The following is an 18,683-nucleotide window of genomic DNA, read 5'->3' as shown; positions in this document are numbered from 1 at the left end:
TTTATTTTAAACAACGTCTGCTTCAGAGCATTTCCTTCGAAATGAACGCTCTGGCAAGGATTGTAACCTAATACGGACAAACGAATGTGAGCCGAACCTGATTAGCAAACGGATATGAGTACATTTTAGTAGCGATCGATAGCGATAAATTTAGGTAGAAGCGGATCTTTTATATTTTACCATCAGTTCAGTGGTAACATCAATATGGTCTTTTATCTGATAGATGTTCATTTTCTCCCTATTACACTAGCACTTGCGGCATTTCACGAGGATGATGCAATGGAAATAAACTTTGAAGAATAAAACAAATTCAACACTGCGCAACGGAATTGAATCTGCGGATCTGGTAGGTTGGAAGATGTCCACGGATCTCGTCCTCATTTAAATGCTCTCTCGCAAAACTCCCTAAAGCATGGTTTCGGATACTTTTCGTTCCATTTCCTTCTATTATGTGGAGTCCAACAACAGAGCGTTATATCCTCACGCGAGGGCAGTTACTTGCCAGCGTCATTCATCGTCTTCGGAAGGCTCAGCAGCGAATTTATCAACTCGGAGTTACGCTTCGCATACGTCGCCCTCGGAACCGCAGTAGCGGGTTGCCTGTGCTGTTCATAGCTACATGGTCGACACGGTGGGAAATTGATGAGATCGTTCAGGAAGTCTGTCGATTGATCTGCAAGCCACTCGGCCAACTGCCGGATGTACAGCTGAAAATAATGAAGGTAAAGCAATTGTGCATCAAATTGTCGTAACAGGACATTTCACTTCGCTCCCAAGGTAACCCGAATGTAGGACATAGTTTATGTAGAAATTTAAATTCACCATTGTTTCTGCCTTTAATTTCACAGCACAAAGTTAGTTCAGGACCAACTGTGATAAACTCAAATTTGTGGCTAAGGATAATAATAACTAAATAAACTAGCACCGCTTAGACGGACTATGGGAATATTTTCGGCTACTGTTTTCTTTCAACTCACTTCTTTATCCAAATCACGCTCTTCTTCGTACGACGGCAGGCCAGCGCTCACCCTCAGCCACAGGCACACCATAAGAACACATACAGCACTAACTTTTGCCATCGTAACGGTCGTTCGTGGGAAAAGGTGATTTTGGTAGATCTATTGCCAAGGACACAAGCTTGGGACGTAAAAAGGCAATTAGATAACCTTTTTTATCCTTTGCATATATATCCGAAGTATCCAAAATGTGCACTACAATTGCAGTTCGCCAGTTCGTTACTTTCCAAAAGGTGTGCTGACACTGATGCTGCAGGGTGGTTTGATACCAGGTTTATATAGCTCCGAATTACATCTGGATCTATCCTACGCAACGGTCGCATCTGTCCTGACACTTCCAGCTCTACTCCCGGGAAAACCAACATTCCACTCTTCTTACCAACCCATCTGCACTTCAGTTCTGCAGCAACAGTAAAGCCTCGGTTAATCGATCATCAGCTGAACTCGTCGTCGAGTTTCTCCGGAAGATATCCTGCTGTGAGCGCACAAATTTTATTGCCCAGCACCGAGGCAGGATATTTTGTTTGCCTATAGGTAATACCTTGGAGCCAATTTATCGATGTCAAATGCAGACATTGTGCCGCGCAGGTTTGTGCGCCCGGCAGGATTGTCCCTGGAGCTTTCTCATGCCATTAATTGCAATCCTGTTGAACGCTCTGCAAAATTAAAACAATTGTAATGAAAATGACCTTCTTTTGCAACATTTGTTTGCACAACCAGCAAAGGTAAAGGACAAGACGAAGCCAATTTTCCGATGTGCATGTCTAATAATTCACCCAATTTCGCGTTTGCTTAAGAGCAATAAAAAGCCAGCTAGCGCTATGGGGGGTCGATCACCTATCGCCAGAAAGATGAAGGACGAACGAGAGAACATTTCAAAAATAGCCTTGGTAGGAAACCCGTTCGTTGTTATGCAATTTTAGGATACGAATTGACGCAATGCGTGGGCCGAAACTTGCTCATGTTTATTTGGGAATTATTCCTATTGCGTCATTGTAAAAACGAACTAATAAATGTTTAAAAGAGAATAATAAGCATAGAGAAATGAATCATCAACTGGTACAACCTGGATGAATGAAAAATGAATAATTCCCATGTCCTTTAAATTTTTAGTATATCTGCCCATCTGTGAGTGTATATCACTTGATTTGTTTAGAATATTAACTGTTGTTAATATGTGTTCAACTTTTCAATTTTGAGTTCTACTTTCAACTTTGAAAGAGAAGTACTTTTCTGCTATCTTATCAGGTGGTACAACTGCTTAACAGTCTTAACAGTCTATTGCAGGCGAACCTGGTCCACTTACGGTCAAGCGAAGAAGTCTACCAATCACTAACCCAGGGCTTTTTGGTGTGTACATCAACGCCATCATTCCATCTCAATTTAAGTTTACCACGTGGGACATCTCAAAAACTGTCCACGTGGGCAGTCTAAAAGGACTTTACCGAGAGGGTCATCTGGTGGTCATGTCTTATTTGAATCGGTTCACTTAAGTCTGGTAAAACTAAATCGCTACACAACAATGAGGCTACGATGAAATCTTAAGAACACATTGTCGTAGCGCTTGCTAGTGTCCTTCTCTATTGTCCTTTCAAACATACTCGGCCCTGAGACAATCTTTCTTAAAAATGTGACCCAGAGCGTTTTGTCAGCTTTGAATAAAGTCGATGCTTCAAAGGTAAATGCATGTTCTGGAACGAAAATTGAAGAAACATAAACATTTTAAATTTAAATAAAATTTCAACCAACGTTTTCCACGTGGTCACATGCGATGGTAGCCTGCAAATGAACCAACGCGTGAACACTCTATTCCAGTAATATAAACATGTATCAAGACATATTAAACGTTGCTGTTTATCATATGACTGTCAAAACACGGATGATACTCCAAGTATCACGCAAAATTCAATTAGTTTTAGTTTTGTAAAAATTTGTGTGGTAAAAATCGTGCGTCAAGTCTTGAAAGTGACTAACGCATCCTCATTTGCTAGATGCAACATTAATGAACTGGTGTGAGGAGCTGTAAAATCAATTGTGCAGATGCGTAGTGTCGTAGAATAAGAGGTCAACAAGGGAACGCCTGCGTCAACAAGGGTAATCAATTAAAGGGTGCAAGTATTTTGTGTGTTTATTCCCTCGATAAGTCTTTCTGATCACCGGTACAAAATAGGTTCAATTAATTACCGGTTTTTGATCACGATTTCCGTGAGCTCAACGTATAGCGCATTATATAAGCGGAAACGGGAAACTGCATCATAGAATGTAAATACAGACAAACGGCATTCCAAAGGAGGTTGCAAGTGCACTTTGCTTTCTTTCCACAAACGCATTGGTAGCCGTGGCAGTGTGTGAAGGAATTTTGCGCGTATGCTGTCCGTCATCACATCAATCCAGGTGAGGTCGTTGCAACATCAGAATGCAGTCCACGCTTGGTGTCGAAAAGTGACCTTTGTCCGTGAATGTCTATTCGTTTAGAGTTCGTGTGTTGTGAAATTTCCCGTCGATTTGTGTCCGAGAATGATCGCGTTTTTGTGCAATGAAATGACCGAAAAAGTATTGTGAATCTTTCTGTTCCATGTTTATTTATGTTTGTGGCTTATAATTTCGTTTTCTCTGTGGATTCCACATCGCAGAAGGCACTGTATGTTTAGCAGTATATCGGTTTTAGGGGCGTTATCGGCAGGATATGATGCCCACAGTTGATCGCATTGACGAACGTTCGTGAAAAGCCCCGGTTTGTTGTTGTTGTTGCTGTGTTTTTGTGTGTGTTTGTACGTGATTTTGTGCGCGGTTGTAAAAAAGCAAGAGCCGACTTTATCTGGCATTTCGTACAGCCCCAATCGCGCCCTTCATTAAATCCCCGTGGCGTGTTGGCTTGCGTGAATCACCCACAGAATCGTCCCTCGACACGACCAGGCGATCGCCGCAAGTGTGCTTACGTTCGAGGCCGCGATCTTTCGCGTATGTGTGCTGTAGTGACGTGGCAGCGAAGTTCGCTGTAGGCAGCACCAGAGTGCGGTTTGGCTGAAGGCGGCCATTCCCATTACCGACCGCAATCGCTGCGGACATTATGGAAAAATTCCCCCTCAAAGGAACCAGCAACCTTCCGATATCATCCGCCGCCACGAATCATCCGCTCAGCGTCGATCACACGTCTTATCAGTCCGTTGTCAGTAAGGTAAGCTCCATTTCCAACGCTAGATCCGGCTTGTGGTTGGGACATGATCATTCGCCGGTCGGGTGTGTGCTGTGCTAAACCACGGACAAATCTCCGTTTGTCCGGGCGCAGGATGGCGTTGAATGATATCTTCATGCTACGAATAGTTTGCTTCTGTCGTTAGCGGTCCGGTCTCGAGACGTGAGAATCCACGTGCAAATAGAAGAATGTCGTTTATTTTCTCCATTTTACTGGATACGTCCGCCTCACGGATCTTGGTGTATTTTTGCTTGGACGTTCTCGCCACAACGCCCACCAGCTACGATAATGTTATCGTACATGGCAGATCAAATAAACCCCTAAAAACGTACTGTTTTCAAGAGATGCCCTTTTTTAAAAGAAAACACTGCATGTACGGCAGCACAATGTGGGCTCTTTGTTGGTTGAGTTTGCCTTGACTGATCATCGTGTACGTGAGATGATGATACCGAAACCGACCCGCTTATCAGACGCGAGACAATTGTGAAGATGTTGTCCCTTTATCAACAATGATGCAGAATTTACGAGCTGTTACGCTCGTTAAAGATTACCGCCGACTGTTCAACTTGAAAGTTATCGGTGCTTGGTGGTAGATATGGGGAGGAGTTGTTGTGCGGGTGGGTTTGGCTAATTTACAACATAATAAAAAAAAACAAACACTAATGATACGCCTCTGATAAATTGTAACATACGAGCAGAGTTTGAACTACGGGGACGTACAACTGTTATTACTAATTACTAATTAACACGGTTAACATTATCTACTCGCCTCAAGAAATCAACTAATACCGGAGGGTGACTAAAATCGTCTCGTATCTCGCCAGTGCATTTAATTCTTCAAGGCATGTTTAGGTTTGACCTAAAAAAAATAGAAGCTGTTTGAGTCCCCCTGCCTGCGTGCAAACAAACATGTGCTTTACGATAGCGATATGTACACTGTTTTGCTTGCGTCTCCTTCTAGCATACAACCGTCTTTTTTTCCTTCTTGGTCGTGGACATTCAATTCGCACCTTTCGACGCACTTTTCCCCTTCTCAGGGCGGCTTGGTAAAAGACTTGGTTTTTGAATGTTTTTCCACCCTGCTGGATGATCGCCCTCTCTCGTTTTGGCTGTGTGCTCCTAACCGGGTTCCTCCTTGATTCCCTTCGCGTCTTTCGCAGCATTGCGCGAACATGCGCAATTGAGCGGTCTATTGATTTTTGTCAGTCCGCGAGGACAGAGGCGAGTGTGTGGTGTAATTTTAGTTCTCGTCAGCTAGCACCACCAACAGGGACATCAGCAGTTTTGCCAGCTGGAAGGCGAGCCCGGTTTTTTGGAGCCTTTTTAGAACCGGACTACGCACTCGGTCAGCTACGCTAGGTGGGTGTACAGACAAAAAAGGGCGCCTGTTTTTTTGTGATCCGTGTGTTTCCCATCTCGGAAAAATACGCCCTTCCAACTAAGAGAACGCACTTTGTGTGTGCAGCCTGCAACCGGAGCGTGTTTGACAGTTTGACGTCACGTTAGACGTGGGTAGCTTCGATGGTAGTGCGATTTTGAGATGAAACCGTAGCAATCGCCCCAAAACGAGCCTTATCAGCAGGGTGTTTTTCCGAGCGCCATAACGAGCGTAACAATCGAACAGCCGGAGTAAGGTTTTCCAGTGTCTCCCTTTCAAATGCCACAGAAAAACAGACACATCGAGCACTGGAAGGCTGGTCTCTGTAAACAGCTGAGAGTGATTTGTTTCGTGTGAGGGAAAAAGTATGATATAGGAAAGCGGGTCTCGTGGAAAAGTTTGCGGAAAGAGGAATAGACCCCAACGAACGAAATGGATGCAGCGTGGGAACGAGAGTGGTGTTAAACGGAAATTGGCCCACCAACGGTCTCGTCAATCATCAGCATGTTATATCCCACTGTGTGCGCAGTTAATTAAAAATTGATATCCTTCAATCCGACGTGATTTTCCGCAATTGACCTGTGTAAAGGGCAGCAGCGGTTGGGGGCACAACCAATTAGATCTTTCGACGACCAAACCAACTTCCGCCGTCGGGTGAATCCGCAACGCGACAGATCGTTTGACGACGTGTTTCCCTTTTTGCCCTTTCCTGTCCACTCTCGCAGACCGGCAAGGGCTCCCCAACACCGACCGGAGCGGAACGAACGGATAGAACCACCACCTCGCTGACGACGACGCCAGGGGTGCCGGTATACGAGGCGGACGAGGACGGCATGATCGACATCACACCCGGAAACGGCGGCCTCACCAACCCGAACTACCCCTACCCGTACCCGGTGAACGGTGGCCGCCAGGATGGTGTTGGCGCGGCCAGCGGCAGTGGAGGTGGCGCAGGAACCGGTAGCGGAGGAACCAGCATAGGCGGGACAACAGGAGGTGGTGGCCACGAGGGTGGCGGGGTGTCTTCGCCCACGCATACCCGGTTCGGGCGCGATTTTCACCATTCGGATCATGAAGGTAAAGGAAGCACGAAAATGCGATGCGCATCATCTTATTCCCATTTCCCTTTTTCCTGACGCACTAGTCCCATCTCTCTTGGCCTTTCTGGGGGCTAGGAGAAAGGGTCTATGGCAAAATGCGTGCGTGCGTGCGTTTGTGCCGTTAGCGGATCCTATTTTTGCTTATTTTTTGTTCTGTGGCAAGCACTAGCGAAGGATCCAAGGAATGCGTGAGCTAAGAAAAAAGAGACCTTTACCGGTCCCTTGCGTGTTCCAGATGGACGAGATGAATTTCGCGAGAAACAGGCCATGTCTTTCTGGTAGATTAATTGTCGGGAATAGAGAGTAATAGAAAACTGTACAACGAAGAGAAAAATCCTTCGAAGCGATTTGCCACTAACTGATAACACTAGAATAGTACCTCTAACGTTTAAAAAGGACAGCTTAAGAATGGCCACATTTACGACACGTAACGAAAAGGAAAATCTTGTGACATAGTAGAACGAAAGTTTGCTTAACTCTCGCTATTCCTTAGCATTAATTCACGCAATTAACACGCTTCCTCAAACTCTTAGGCTAGACATAGTTTAAGTTCGTACAGCTTAATAGCATTAAATTAATCCGTCCGTTTATCAATCACATACAGATACATTAACCGTTTCGTTTTCCGGTAAAATGGAAGGTAACATATTTATGCATTTTCATTTCGTTTTGCTCGTGCGGAACTCCCCTCCCCATTCGGGTGCCCTCGTTCTACGTTTGTGTGTACATATGTGTGTGTGTCAATGGAAAAGTTGTTGGTTTTATATTATTTTAGCCTACTTTGCGTATGATTTCAAATTCCGTTGGCTTCAACGTAGTAACTACCAATAAACGGGTGTATAAGCTTGTACCAAAATAAGTGGCTTCTCGAGTAAGCTTGTTGTTTTGAAATTTCCTAACTCGCCAGTCCCAGTCGGTTCCAAACTGAACTGCATGAGCGTACAGATGATCTTGCGTTAATAGTCCGTACGACGTTCTATTGCGAAACGACGGTTAATGTATAATGCACGTTGAATAGACATTTGCTGTGTGTGAGTGTGTGTTGCTGGGTGTGTCCTGTTACAGCTCCTTCAGCGCCTTATACTAATTCCTTCGTTTACCCCACACAGGTATCTCATTCGCCGGCATGACAGACACGAGCGACGACATTCCTGGCATTGGCCAGTACGATGACTTTCACACGATCGACTGGCAGCGGGACATCGCCCGGGACAGGATGCGCCATCGGTACATCGTGAAAAAGCGGCAGGATTCATTTTGGGATCTGCTGAAGGTGCGTTTGTGGCTACCGCGTGTGCTTCCTCGTGTTAACGGTCCAACCTTTTGCAGGGTGCCCATGATGCCTGGTCCGGATGGGTGTGTGTCCTGCTTGTGGGCCTGTTCACGGGTTGCGTCGCGGGTGTGATCGACATCGGTGCCAGCTGGATGACGGATCTGAAGTTCGGCATCTGTCCGCAGGCGTTTTGGCTCAATCGGGAACAGTGCTGTTGGTCGTCGAACGAAACATCTTTCGATAGTGGCAATTGCTCGCAGTGGTACGCGTGGTCCGAGATCTTCACGTCCTCCCGGGAGGGATTCGGTGCGTACGTGATATCGTACTTCTTCTACATCATGTGGGCGATGTTGTTCGCGCTATTGGCAGCCTCGCTGGTGCGCATGTTTGCGCCGTACGCGTGCGGTTCCGGTATACCGGAGATCAAGACCATCCTGTCCGGGTTCATCATCCGCAGTTACCTCGGCAAGTGGACACTGATCATCAAGTCGGTCGGCATCATGCTGTCCGTGTCGGCGGGACTTAGTCTCGGCAAGGAAGGTCCGATGGTGCACATTGCGAGCTGCATCGGAAACATCCTGTCCTACCTCTTCCCGAAGTATGGGCGCAACGAGGCGAAAAAGAGGGAGATCCTGTCTGCAGCGGCCGCCGCTGGTGTATCTGTTGCGTTCGGTGCCCCAATAGGTGGGGTCCTGTTCAGCCTGGAGGAGGTTTCGTACTACTTTCCGCTCAAGACGCTGTGGCGATCGTTCTTCTGTGCGCTGATCGCCGCTTTTATCCTGCGCTCGATCAACCCGTTCGGGAACGAGCACTCGGTGCTGTTCTACGTGGAGTACAACAAGCCGTGGATCTTTTTCGAGCTTGTACCATTCATTGGCCTGGGTATCATTGGGGTATGTGTTCATTTCAATGGATCGTACGATAGACATGCTTTTAAATACTGATGCTTCTGTGTTTTCACTGTTATTCTAGGGTATCATCGCGACGTTGTTTATCAAGGCGAACCTTTGGTGGTGCAGATTCCGTAAATACAGCAAGCTTGGTCAGTATCCCGTGTCAGAGGTACTAATCGTGACATTTATTACCGCGGTCATTGCATACCCGAATCCGTACACGCGGATGAACACCAGCGAGTTGATCTATCTACTCTTCAGCCAGTGCGGTATTTCTAATCAAGATCCTCTTTGGTACGCATACGCTTATCGCACCGATTTCTAATCGAGCTGAACGATAACTGAACTTTTACGCGATGCCTTTCCAGTGATTACAATCGCAACTTTACCGATGTCAATTCGGCCATCGAAATAGCGGCAGCTGGACCCGGCGTGTATAAGGCCGTTTGGTTGCTCATACTAGCGCTGGCGATGAAGCTGATCATGACAATCTTTACGTTCGGCATGAAAGTACCTTGCGGTTTGTTCATACCTTCGTTGGCCCTTGGTGCGATCACGGGACGCGTAGTTGGAATCGGTAAGCGTGTGAAGCTTTAGAGAGACGTTGCAATGGATAGTTATTTTCTCTTTCTTATTACAGCGATGGAACAGCTGGCGTACAATTATCCGAAAATTTGGATCTTCTCCGGCGAGTGTTCCACTGGGGACGATTGTATTACGCCAGGACTCTACGCGATGGTCGGTGCCGCTGCCGTGCTCGGAGGGGTCACAAGAATGACTGGTAAGGGAAGACACAAAATAGTATAACAGAAAAAAATGTACGTGTTTCTTCTTCTATTTCACAGTGTCCCTTGTGGTTATTATGTTCGAGTTGACTGGTGGTGTCCGGTATATTGTACCACTGATGGCGGCTGCCATGGCCTCCAAATGGGTTGGAGACGCTCTAGGACGACAGGTAAGCAGTCAGAACTAGAAACTTGATACGTTTTACTAACCATTAGTTGTTTGTCCGTTTGTTACAGGGTATATACGATGCGCACATAGCGCTTAACGGGTATCCGTTCTTGGATAGCAAGGACGAATTCCAGTACACAAGCCTAGCGGCAGACGTGATGCAGCCAAAGTAAGTTTCCCTCTTCATAATCACGCAATGCGCGCGATAGATGAAAGGACTGAAAAGCATAAGACACTCTCTCTCTATTTCAGGCGTAATGAAACTCTAGCAGTAATCACTCAGGACTCGATGACGGTGGATGACATCGAGACCCTACTCAAAGAGACTGAACACAACGGCTATCCGGTGGTTGTGTCTAAGGAGAACCAATATTTGGTTGGCTTCGTGTTGCGGAGGGATCTTAATTTAGCCTTAGGTAAGTAGAAAAGCTAAAAACATACCCGACCTTGCCGTTTCCTGCACCTAACACATCCATAATTTTAGCCAACGCACGACGCATCATCGATGGCATCACCGGACAGTCGCTGGTGATATTTACTTCAGCCCAACCGGTCCAGAATCTCGGACCGTCACCGTTGAAGCTAAAGAAAATTCTCGATATGGCCCCGATCACCGTCACCGATCAGACACCAATGGAAACGGTTGTCGATATGTTCCGCAAATTGGGTTTGAGGCAAACGTTGGTCACCCACAACGGGTAAGAGGCGATGGGAAGCGCCCTTCTTCGTTCCCAAAGTCTAATTAACATGCGTTTCCTTCGTTTGCAGCCGCCTGCTCGGTGTGATAACCAAAAAGGACGTCCTGAGACACGTGAAACAAATGGACAATGAGGATCCGAATACTGTTCTGTTTAACTAAGAGCATAGCTATTAAATGGTAGTCGTTACGCTGGTGCCCCTTCTATCTTTTCCCTTTGCAACTCACCCTCTACCATAATCCTATGCAGTTCCTGCGCGTTCTAGGTAAAAAATAACACTCAAATCATGTTAGGCTTCCGTGTTTAGACACACCTCTTCCCCCGGCTGTAGCGCGCATGACGGATGATGGGTTTTATAACCGAAAGCAAAACACAAACCAACATAAAACTCCTGTAGATCTAGTGAAATCTGTGCAATCCCAATTTCTCTTCGTACGGTATTAATTACTAACTGGTAAAAACACCCTGTCGATCAAGCAATAGGCCTTCAACAATATCAATTATTAGATGGCAAGAAGATGTATGATTGTTAGTAGATATTGAATCCTTCGGTTTTACAGGACTTCTGGCCGTTGCGGAATCGGACGCAAATCGATGCCGAATAGATTCACACCCGAAACAAGGAGGGTTCATTATTCTTGCGCTTATGTTTTACAAAAAACGTATATTTATATTATCTCACATTCAGTATATGTTATTATCATGCAGAAAAAAAAACCAGTATAGTATATTTTGTTCGTTTAATTTCATTGGTAGACGAAAAATAGTATTGCGGGAAAAAGTAGAGTCGTTCTCTCGTTTTGCCCAATAGTTTTTGAAATCCGTCTAGTTTTGTGGGCGGTAGGAATTCTTTTTCTCATCCAATACCCGTGAAATTATCGGCTCATTTTCTATACACAAGTGCAATCTACCCGACTTGAATGAAGCCTAACGGCCAGTGCCTAACGAAGGCGTCCGTTTGCGATACGTCTCCCGATGTTCGCACGATACGATATCCCGATAGACAAATTATATTACACGTGTAAAGACCATCATCCTCTGCTGGTTGCAGTGGAACGAAAGGAAAGACAACACAATCGCAAGGAGGAAAGTGCGTGGAAGGGATAGAGATTATGAAATTGGATGCGATAATTATAATAAAATTGTATATTTATGTAATAAAACATTTCTCTTGTAATGGATGCGTGTTGGAATGGATCTATAGTTCAGGGAAAGAGAATCCTAATCTACGGAAATTTTTCCTTCAGCTTCGCTCGCAGGGAGTCTTTGACGACCGCTAACGGCATCCTGTCGATGAGATTTAAGTTTTCCTTCGGATCAATCGAATGGTCATAAAGCTCTTCGCCGTAAACGGAGCCCCAATCTGAGGATAAACAAGCCAACATTAGAATCAATTTTATTTGCCGTTAATGAACTGAACATCGTACCTCTCTTAAAGTTGGCCGGATCAAATTTAATCCAAGCCGTGTAGCGGAACCGTTCGGTGCGCATGCTGTAGCCCATGATCTTAATGTGTTTGAGTTTGGGTTCATCGCTATTGGGATAGGTTGTGGGGTAGGTGCCTGGCCGTGGATACTGACTGTAGGCAATCCAATCTTGGTTCTCTTCTGAAGCTGAAGCATTTGATAGTAACAGTGGAAGCAACGACTTTCCTTCCGTACATGTGGTCGCTTTGTAGGGCCGTTCTGTTGAGCATGATCTCACCGGTGGAAGTCCTGCGAGATCTACCAGTGTTGGAAAAAGGTCCAAAAGCTCGACAACATTTTCGATGCTTGAGTGCGAAAAGTCACGAAATTCGTGACTGCGATATGACGACAATGTCGGTAAGTTGATGATTAAAGGCACCCGGACGGCGACATCGTAGTTGCTGTACTTTGCCCATTCTCCGTGCTCTCCCAGTGACCATCCGTGATCGGAGATTAGTGCAATGATTGTGTTACTCTCGTCAATTGCTTTTAGTAGCTGACCTATCAGCTCATCTACGTATGTCACAGCGGCGTAATAATGCTGTCGTATTCGTAGCTTGAAATCTTCCGGCACACGGCCGAAGGGAAAGCTAACGTTGAGCCGCTGAAAGTCGTCGCGATTACGAACGTCTAGGAAAGAGCTCCAGGCAACGCTTGGCAAGCCGTACGGCGGATAGTCTAGATCGAGCGACGTAAATTTGGATACCGGGTGAAGGTTGAGATACTTCAGCGGAAATCGAAAAGGAATGTGAGGTTTCCTGTAACCTACGGCTAGAAAGTATGGGTCCTTCCGTGTTTCATTAAGAAATCGTATCGCTTCAGCGGTGCTTTCGATATCGGGCAGTGTGTGAAGCGGTTGCATTTTGGGTAACACAGGACAGAGCAGGTTTCGCTTCAGCTCACCGTCTATGGGGTCGATACAAACGGATGAGTTGGAGAACTCATCCGTGGATGGGTGGTAGGTGGGAGTAGACCAGCTCAAGGGATAATCATCTGTGAAGTTTGAGGACGCGCCTGGGTGAAACACCTTGCCCACTGAGTGCGTGTGATAACCGTGTTGTTTGAAATATTGAGGAAGTGTAGTAAAGTTGCCCGACGTATGCCGCCAGTAGCTGTAGAAGTCGTATAAGCGTACCGTGTCCGGGCGTCTTCCGGTAAGCATGGAATTTCGACTTGGAGCACATAGCGATTGCTAGAATGAAGTGAAAATCTTAAAGTAAACCAATATGCTTTATCGCTTTTGATACTTACTTGTGCGAAAGCATTTGCAAAAAGATAACCTTTTTGAACCAGCTGATCAATGTTGGGGGTGATAGCTTTATCGTCTCCGTAGCCGTTCCTGATTGCCGGTCGAAAATCATCCAAAATTATCAACAGCACATTAGGGCGCTGTACGATTTGCGCTTGATGTTCACTTAGTGTTATTAGTATAACGAATATGGATAAAAATATTTTAAGTTCGTTGCCGCGCATTGTTTATGTTGAAAACCTTGCCAATAAAACGTCGCTATGTCACCACGTGTGGATCGTGATTGCGCTCTGAATGATTCTGGCAACTGACGAAATAAGAAGTGTGCGCAAAGTTTTAATCGAATGAAATCAATGAACATAACACAGTATCGTAACGGTTATTCAAAAACAAATTCTCTTAGACCAGCTTTGAATGGCCCTGGGTGGTCTTCATATTCGAGCACTAGATAAGTCCTTCCACTACTGTCAAAATGTGCTTGAAGAGTGTTTACAAACAAATACAAAACAAATATAATGTACTGCGAGTGTTTCCCGTGCTTGCAGCAAAATGTCTTCTTTTATTAAACGAAACATCAAAAATAAAGGTGCTAGGAAGCGCAAACAGTCCACGGATTCAGGTATTATAACCATTTGGATATTGCTATGAGCTGTAATCCACTTTAGCACTTCCCATTCCTTACAGATGATGCAGAAGAAGAATCGCAATCCGTTGTTGTAACCCAAGACAAGCGGAAGAAAGCTAACCCGAACGTTCAAAGTACGTCAGTGCTGCGGAAAAAGCAAAACTCGACTACAAATGCCAATGACTCGAACTCTAGCGAAGATGATGATAGCGTTGTTTTCAGTTACAAATCGAACCGATCGGCCCAAGCGCAAGGGCCACGCGATCAGGGTGCAACGGCGGAGCTGGAAATCGAAACCGAACGAGATCGGGATGCACAGGCCATCTATCAGAAGAGCATTGACATCAACAAAGAACTGGAGGGAAAGGAGGATGACAAGGTGTATCGTGGGTTGAACAATTACACGCAATTCTTCAAGAAAAAGGACAGTGCACAGGGAAATGCGGCATCGGGTATGGTGCGCAAGGGACCCATCCGAGCTCCGGCTAATATTCGTTCTACCGTGCGGTGGGACTATCAGCCTGACATTTGTAAGGATTACAAGGAGACTGGATACTGTGGTTTTGGCGATAGTTGCAAATTTTTGCACGATCGCAGCGATTACAAGCACGGGTGGCAGCTGGAACAAGAAGGCCCAAGCGCCGGTCGCAACTACGGCAATGATGACTCTGATGGTGATGATACCAAGTACGAGATCCACTCGGACGACGAAGAGCTCCCGTTCAAATGTTACATCTGCCGGGAAAGTTTCGTCGATCCTATTATGACGAAGTAAGAGCGAAAAGTGAATCTTTTTAATCGTAGACACATGAGTATTGTAATTAATTCATTCTTTACTTGTTTCAGGTGTAAGCATTACTTTTGCGAGCGTTGTGCTTTGGCTCAGTACAAGAAGTCAAGCCGCTGCGCGATCTGTGGGGTACAAACGAACGGAATGTTTAATCCAGCTAAGGAGCTAATTGCCAGATTGAAGACGAGAGAGCTAGAAGAAGATAATTCTGATAGTAATTAGGAATCGATTGCTTTTTTGCTGCTGTTCGATAATCCTAAATTTTGGTCGCGTGACGTGGACTGTTAGAGCATAGTGCAGAAGTATCTGACAGTTTGAGATTGAGTATTTGCAAAACAAACCAACTGTCAGAATCGAGGATTGATAACAAAATAGAAAAGAGAAGAGTAAAACGTCAACCGACCATATGTATTACAAACGAGAAAAATAGCCGCGTAATACGATCGTATCACGAGTTGATCGTTTTATTTCACTTATTTTAAAGGATCACTTCGTTTTCTTTATTGTATGTTATGTTTCATTAAGTTCAAATGGTCAGTGTTGTGCGGTTGTGTATCGTGGAAAAGGTTCTGATAAATGTAACAGTCGAACCTATCGAAAATCCGGTTCCGGTAAGTTTTAGTGAGTTAGATTGCTCTCAGCCGTTATTTGGAGTTTTTCGTTCGAGCATCGACTCATTTATGATGTAAATGGTCCAAGTCAAGTGAAATTTATGCGTATTCACCCTTTTTAGTCGCGTTTCTCCGAGATAAACACTCGATTGCGAGAGGCACGATCAACCCAGTTGTGCGATAGTAGCTATAGTGGTAGTATTGATACGGTAGTCATAGTTTGTAAGACGCACGACGGGTGCACAAATTCCGATGACCTTCACTGGGGGCTGCCAACAACGTCTCTCGACGCACTTCGCCGTCAGTAACCGGTAGTGGTTCATTCACTCGCTTTAGTCCTAGTCTCTCGCTCTCTCTCTTCGTCTCTCTTGAAGCTGATGATTCTCCCACAACCCCACCGAGCGTGCGCTAGAAGATTGCGACGCGTTGCTATCCGAAAACGTTATGCCAGTAGTCGGCCTTCACACCGGCGGCTTCCACCTTCTAACATTGCTGCAAGCATGCTCATTCAGATCCGCGTTGTCTTTCGCGTATGAAACAACTCGATTCGCGATGTATTTGTTGTCACTGATCGCAGGTATTGGGGTAGAATGGGTTGCGATCGCCCCATTCCCCAGTGCCACGACGTCCAATATGCGGGTATGGCTCCGAAGAAGGACAACACTGCAACACCGAAACGGTTGCTGATTGCTAATGAATCGAGAATTGATTCAACTTGCCCCGGTTGTTAATTATTGCCGTTCGAGCGTAGTAACATTTCGTACGGCGTGCTATATAGCTTCAGTCAACGAACCCCAACTGCAGAACTTTTCGAAAGTGGGGAAGCATATGATCAGGTGAATGATCACGGTTGTCATTTTTAAGAAGCTGTGTAGCAAGTTAAAAATAGACCTGCACTATATAGTATTATGTCTGGGAAATCATATTACACTACATTTATGCTTTTGTACACATTGTAAAACAAATTTGGCTGAATATGCAATTGCATCGTTTGTTTACATTCTATTAAGCGGCACATGTTTTTGTGATTCTACCGCATTGAGCGCTTTTCTGTTCTCTAGCAGCTACGGAGAAAAACAACCGAATTAAGAATACCTTGACCCAATTTCATCTGCCCGTCGCTATCGGTATAGAGGAGAGTAACCTTGATCGCAGCCTAGTGCTGTCGGTCGTGCCCATAGAAATAGGGTATTGCCTACGATGGAGCCAGTTTGTCTAAACTGCTGCATCAGCATTTTGTCAATTTACTGCACTCGTGAGCCCGTATGGTAGCGATAAATATTTGCACATATTCAATTAGGTGTACCATCGCAGATAGGTCATGGATCGCTGATAACGGGGATCAACATGTCGAGCTGGCAGGACAGATGAATTGGTTGAAAGGATTAATTTTATTTGGTGATCTATCAAATATTCCGTCATGCGTTTCCGAAGCTAATGGTTGCTCATCAATAAGCTAGACCCTACGAGCAATTCTGAGAAATGAACGAGGAATCCATCTTGAAATTTATCAAATAGGCTTTTAAATAATCATCTAAATGATCAAAGCTATGACCAGATTCTTTTAAATTTCTTAATCAATGGGCAATCTAAAAGCGGAGTAATTTAATTTGTTTTTTTTTGTTGCTATTATTGATAGCACTAAAGAAGCATTCGATCACCAAGCAGAACATGCATCTTGCATGTGAGTTCGTAAAATAATACGATCAAATTAGTCAAGTTGAAGCTGTGTTCACTCTGATTTATGTTATTACAGATCGTGCCACGGTGGGTGTTTGTCAAAAATTGTGTGCATAAAAGTGTACGTGTGTGAATAAAGAAATACGAGCGAACGAAGGAATATGTCACAAGAACCGGAAGCTAAACGGACGAAACTTCTCAACGATACAGATCTGCCATCCTGCGAACTACCGAAGGATGATCTCACGGAGATTCGATCGATTGTGGGTGACGAGTTTACTACACCAACTCCACTGGTTCAGGTGTACACTGCGCGTGTGATAGACAATCGACAGCTTTCCCAATTGGTACCGGCTTTGTCACGTATTCTGCCCATGGCAAACCTTCAACACCTCAAGCGAGTGAATCGTGATGGAACGATAATCCTTGCGCCGGTCGATCAGCTGAATGAGATCATCCAGCAGCAGAAGCCAGCAGAAGAGAAGACTAATCAACAGGAGAAGAATGAAGAGTCCCCGATAGAGGATCGACTTGTGAGGGTCTTACGGTCGGGAGGCCTTCAACCAGCACTCGTCGATGTACTCTGCGGGAAGTTGAAGGTTATTTTGGTGCCCGCGGCTCAACCGCTGCTTCGTTGGCAGTACGAAAAAGCGAATCAACTCTGGCCATGCAAGTTCCATCCGAATCGATACAACGAAGCGCTGTACGGGAACACAATGTTCGAGCCAGCTGAAGTGGAAAACCACTGTCGGATGATGGCACTGTGTGTGCAGCTCGCGAGGAGCGTCGATAACGAACCATTCGGTATATGCGTGAATCCTCGGCTAGAAGGACGTGTTGTTGCTGTTGCATCGGGCCGGAGTGATCAACACCCGGTCTGGCACTGTCCGATGGTGTTGATTGATATGGTCGCAGTGTCGCAAAATGGCGGCATATGGCACCGGAAAACCAATCATGACAGCGACGACATTCATTCGGAAAGGATTAACCTGCGGGAGGACGGTTTCCAATACGGTGGAATTGAAGCGCGATTCGAGCAGTTTATTCGCGAGCGGTATAATGGTACGGTTCACCTTGGTGCGGAACCGCCCCGAACCGGAACAAGCATCAGCACCAGCACCTTCGTCGGTGGATGTGATGGCGTGGGAGATCTACCGGACAGGAAGGCGACGGTACAGGAGGACAATCTGGCCAAATACGGACCGTATCTGTGCACCGGGTACGATGTGTATTTGACACACGAACCGTGCGTTATGTGCGCGATGGCCCTGGTGCACAGCCGTGTAAGGCGCGTGTTCTTTCACAAACGGACTGCAAGGGGTGCATTGGTGACGCTGGTGAAGCTGCACACCGTGAGGGACTTGAACCACCACTACGAGGTGTTCCAAATTACTTAACGCCCCGAGTTTTTGCGTGGAAGATTCAAAATCATGATACAAACAAATGCAGCACTGCAATGGTGCAAGAAAGAAGAGAAAAAGTTTTCGGTTTTTTTAATGTTCAATCTCCTCCATTTGACTGCTGCTTCATCCGAAATCGGAGGGACTCGTCCTGGGAGGAACCTGTTTTAGGGGATTTTTGCGCTTAAGACCAATTACCGTGCAAAACTCCACCGCGGATGGTAACGCCACTCGCAGACGACGAAACCCCACCGTGATCTTACAGTTTCATTTGTTGACACGAGAACGCGCAATATCGAAAGGCGTCCGGGTGGAGAAACTCTGTGGTACCGCGTGGCAAGCGACCGATCGCGA

The 18,683-nt window shown here is 45.7% G+C and overlaps 5 protein-coding genes across 6 annotated transcripts; 3 read left to right on the top strand and 2 right to left on the bottom strand.

The window, feature by feature from the left end:
* On the bottom strand, positions 1–1,079 carry LOC128725211 (protein PDF). The gene is made up of 2 exons (XM_053818935.1): positions 978–1,079; positions 1–707 (listed from the first exon to the last, which is right to left on the bottom strand). Exons 1-2 carry the CDS (start codon positions 1,077–1,079, stop codon positions 495–497), a joined length of 315 nt encoding a protein of 104 aa, XP_053674910.1. The 3' UTR covers positions 1–494.
* Positions 1,080–4,075: 2,996 nt separating this feature from the next.
* LOC128722628 (H(+)/Cl(-) exchange transporter 5) lies at positions 4,076–11,665 on the top strand. Of its 2 annotated transcripts, XM_053816303.1 has the most exons (13): positions 4,076–4,194; positions 6,316–6,667; positions 7,295–7,330; positions 7,800–7,963; positions 8,020–8,856; positions 8,936–9,150; positions 9,225–9,433; positions 9,497–9,637; positions 9,702–9,811; positions 9,879–9,979; positions 10,063–10,226; positions 10,295–10,508; positions 10,579–11,665. In XM_053816303.1, exons 1-13 carry the CDS (start codon positions 4,087–4,089, stop codon positions 10,667–10,669), a joined length of 2,742 nt encoding a protein of 913 aa, XP_053672278.1. In that variant the 5' UTR covers positions 4,076–4,086; the 3' UTR covers positions 10,670–11,665. The 2 variants fall into 2 exon arrangements, with proteins under 2 accessions (XP_053672278.1, XP_053672279.1); XM_053816304.1 differs by lacking the exon at positions 7,295–7,330.
* Positions 11,666–11,734: 69 nt separating this feature from the next.
* On the bottom strand, positions 11,735–13,447 carry LOC128725945 (iduronate 2-sulfatase). Its single transcript, XM_053819719.1, has 3 exons — positions 13,226–13,447; positions 11,936–13,166; positions 11,735–11,871 (listed from the first exon to the last, which is right to left on the bottom strand). Exons 1-3 carry the CDS (start codon positions 13,445–13,447, stop codon positions 11,735–11,737), a joined length of 1,590 nt encoding a protein of 529 aa, XP_053675694.1.
* Positions 13,448–13,772: 325 nt separating this feature from the next.
* Positions 13,773–14,989, top strand: LOC128726183 (E3 ubiquitin-protein ligase RNF113A). Its single transcript, XM_053819975.1, has 3 exons — positions 13,773–13,842; positions 13,908–14,619; positions 14,695–14,989. The coding sequence occupies exons 1-3, from the start codon at positions 13,773–13,775 to the stop codon at positions 14,858–14,860; spliced, it is 948 nt and encodes a 315-aa protein (XP_053675950.1). The 3' UTR covers positions 14,861–14,989.
* A 2,101-nt stretch (positions 14,990–17,090) lies between these two features.
* Positions 17,091–18,326, top strand: LOC128725014 (probable inactive tRNA-specific adenosine deaminase-like protein 3). Its single transcript, XM_053818732.1, has one exon. It carries the CDS (start codon positions 17,091–17,093, stop codon positions 18,324–18,326), a length of 1,236 nt encoding a protein of 411 aa, XP_053674707.1.
* The last annotated feature ends 357 nt before the right edge of the window (positions 18,327–18,683 follow it).

Source organism: Anopheles nili, chromosome 3, assembly GCF_943737925.1.
Source record: "Anopheles nili chromosome 3, idAnoNiliSN_F5_01, whole genome shotgun sequence".
Classification (NCBI taxonomy): domain Eukaryota; kingdom Metazoa; phylum Arthropoda; class Insecta; order Diptera; family Culicidae; genus Anopheles; species Anopheles nili.
The sequence above is the reverse complement of the archived record's forward strand: the minus strand, read 5'-3'. Positions and strand labels throughout refer to the sequence as shown.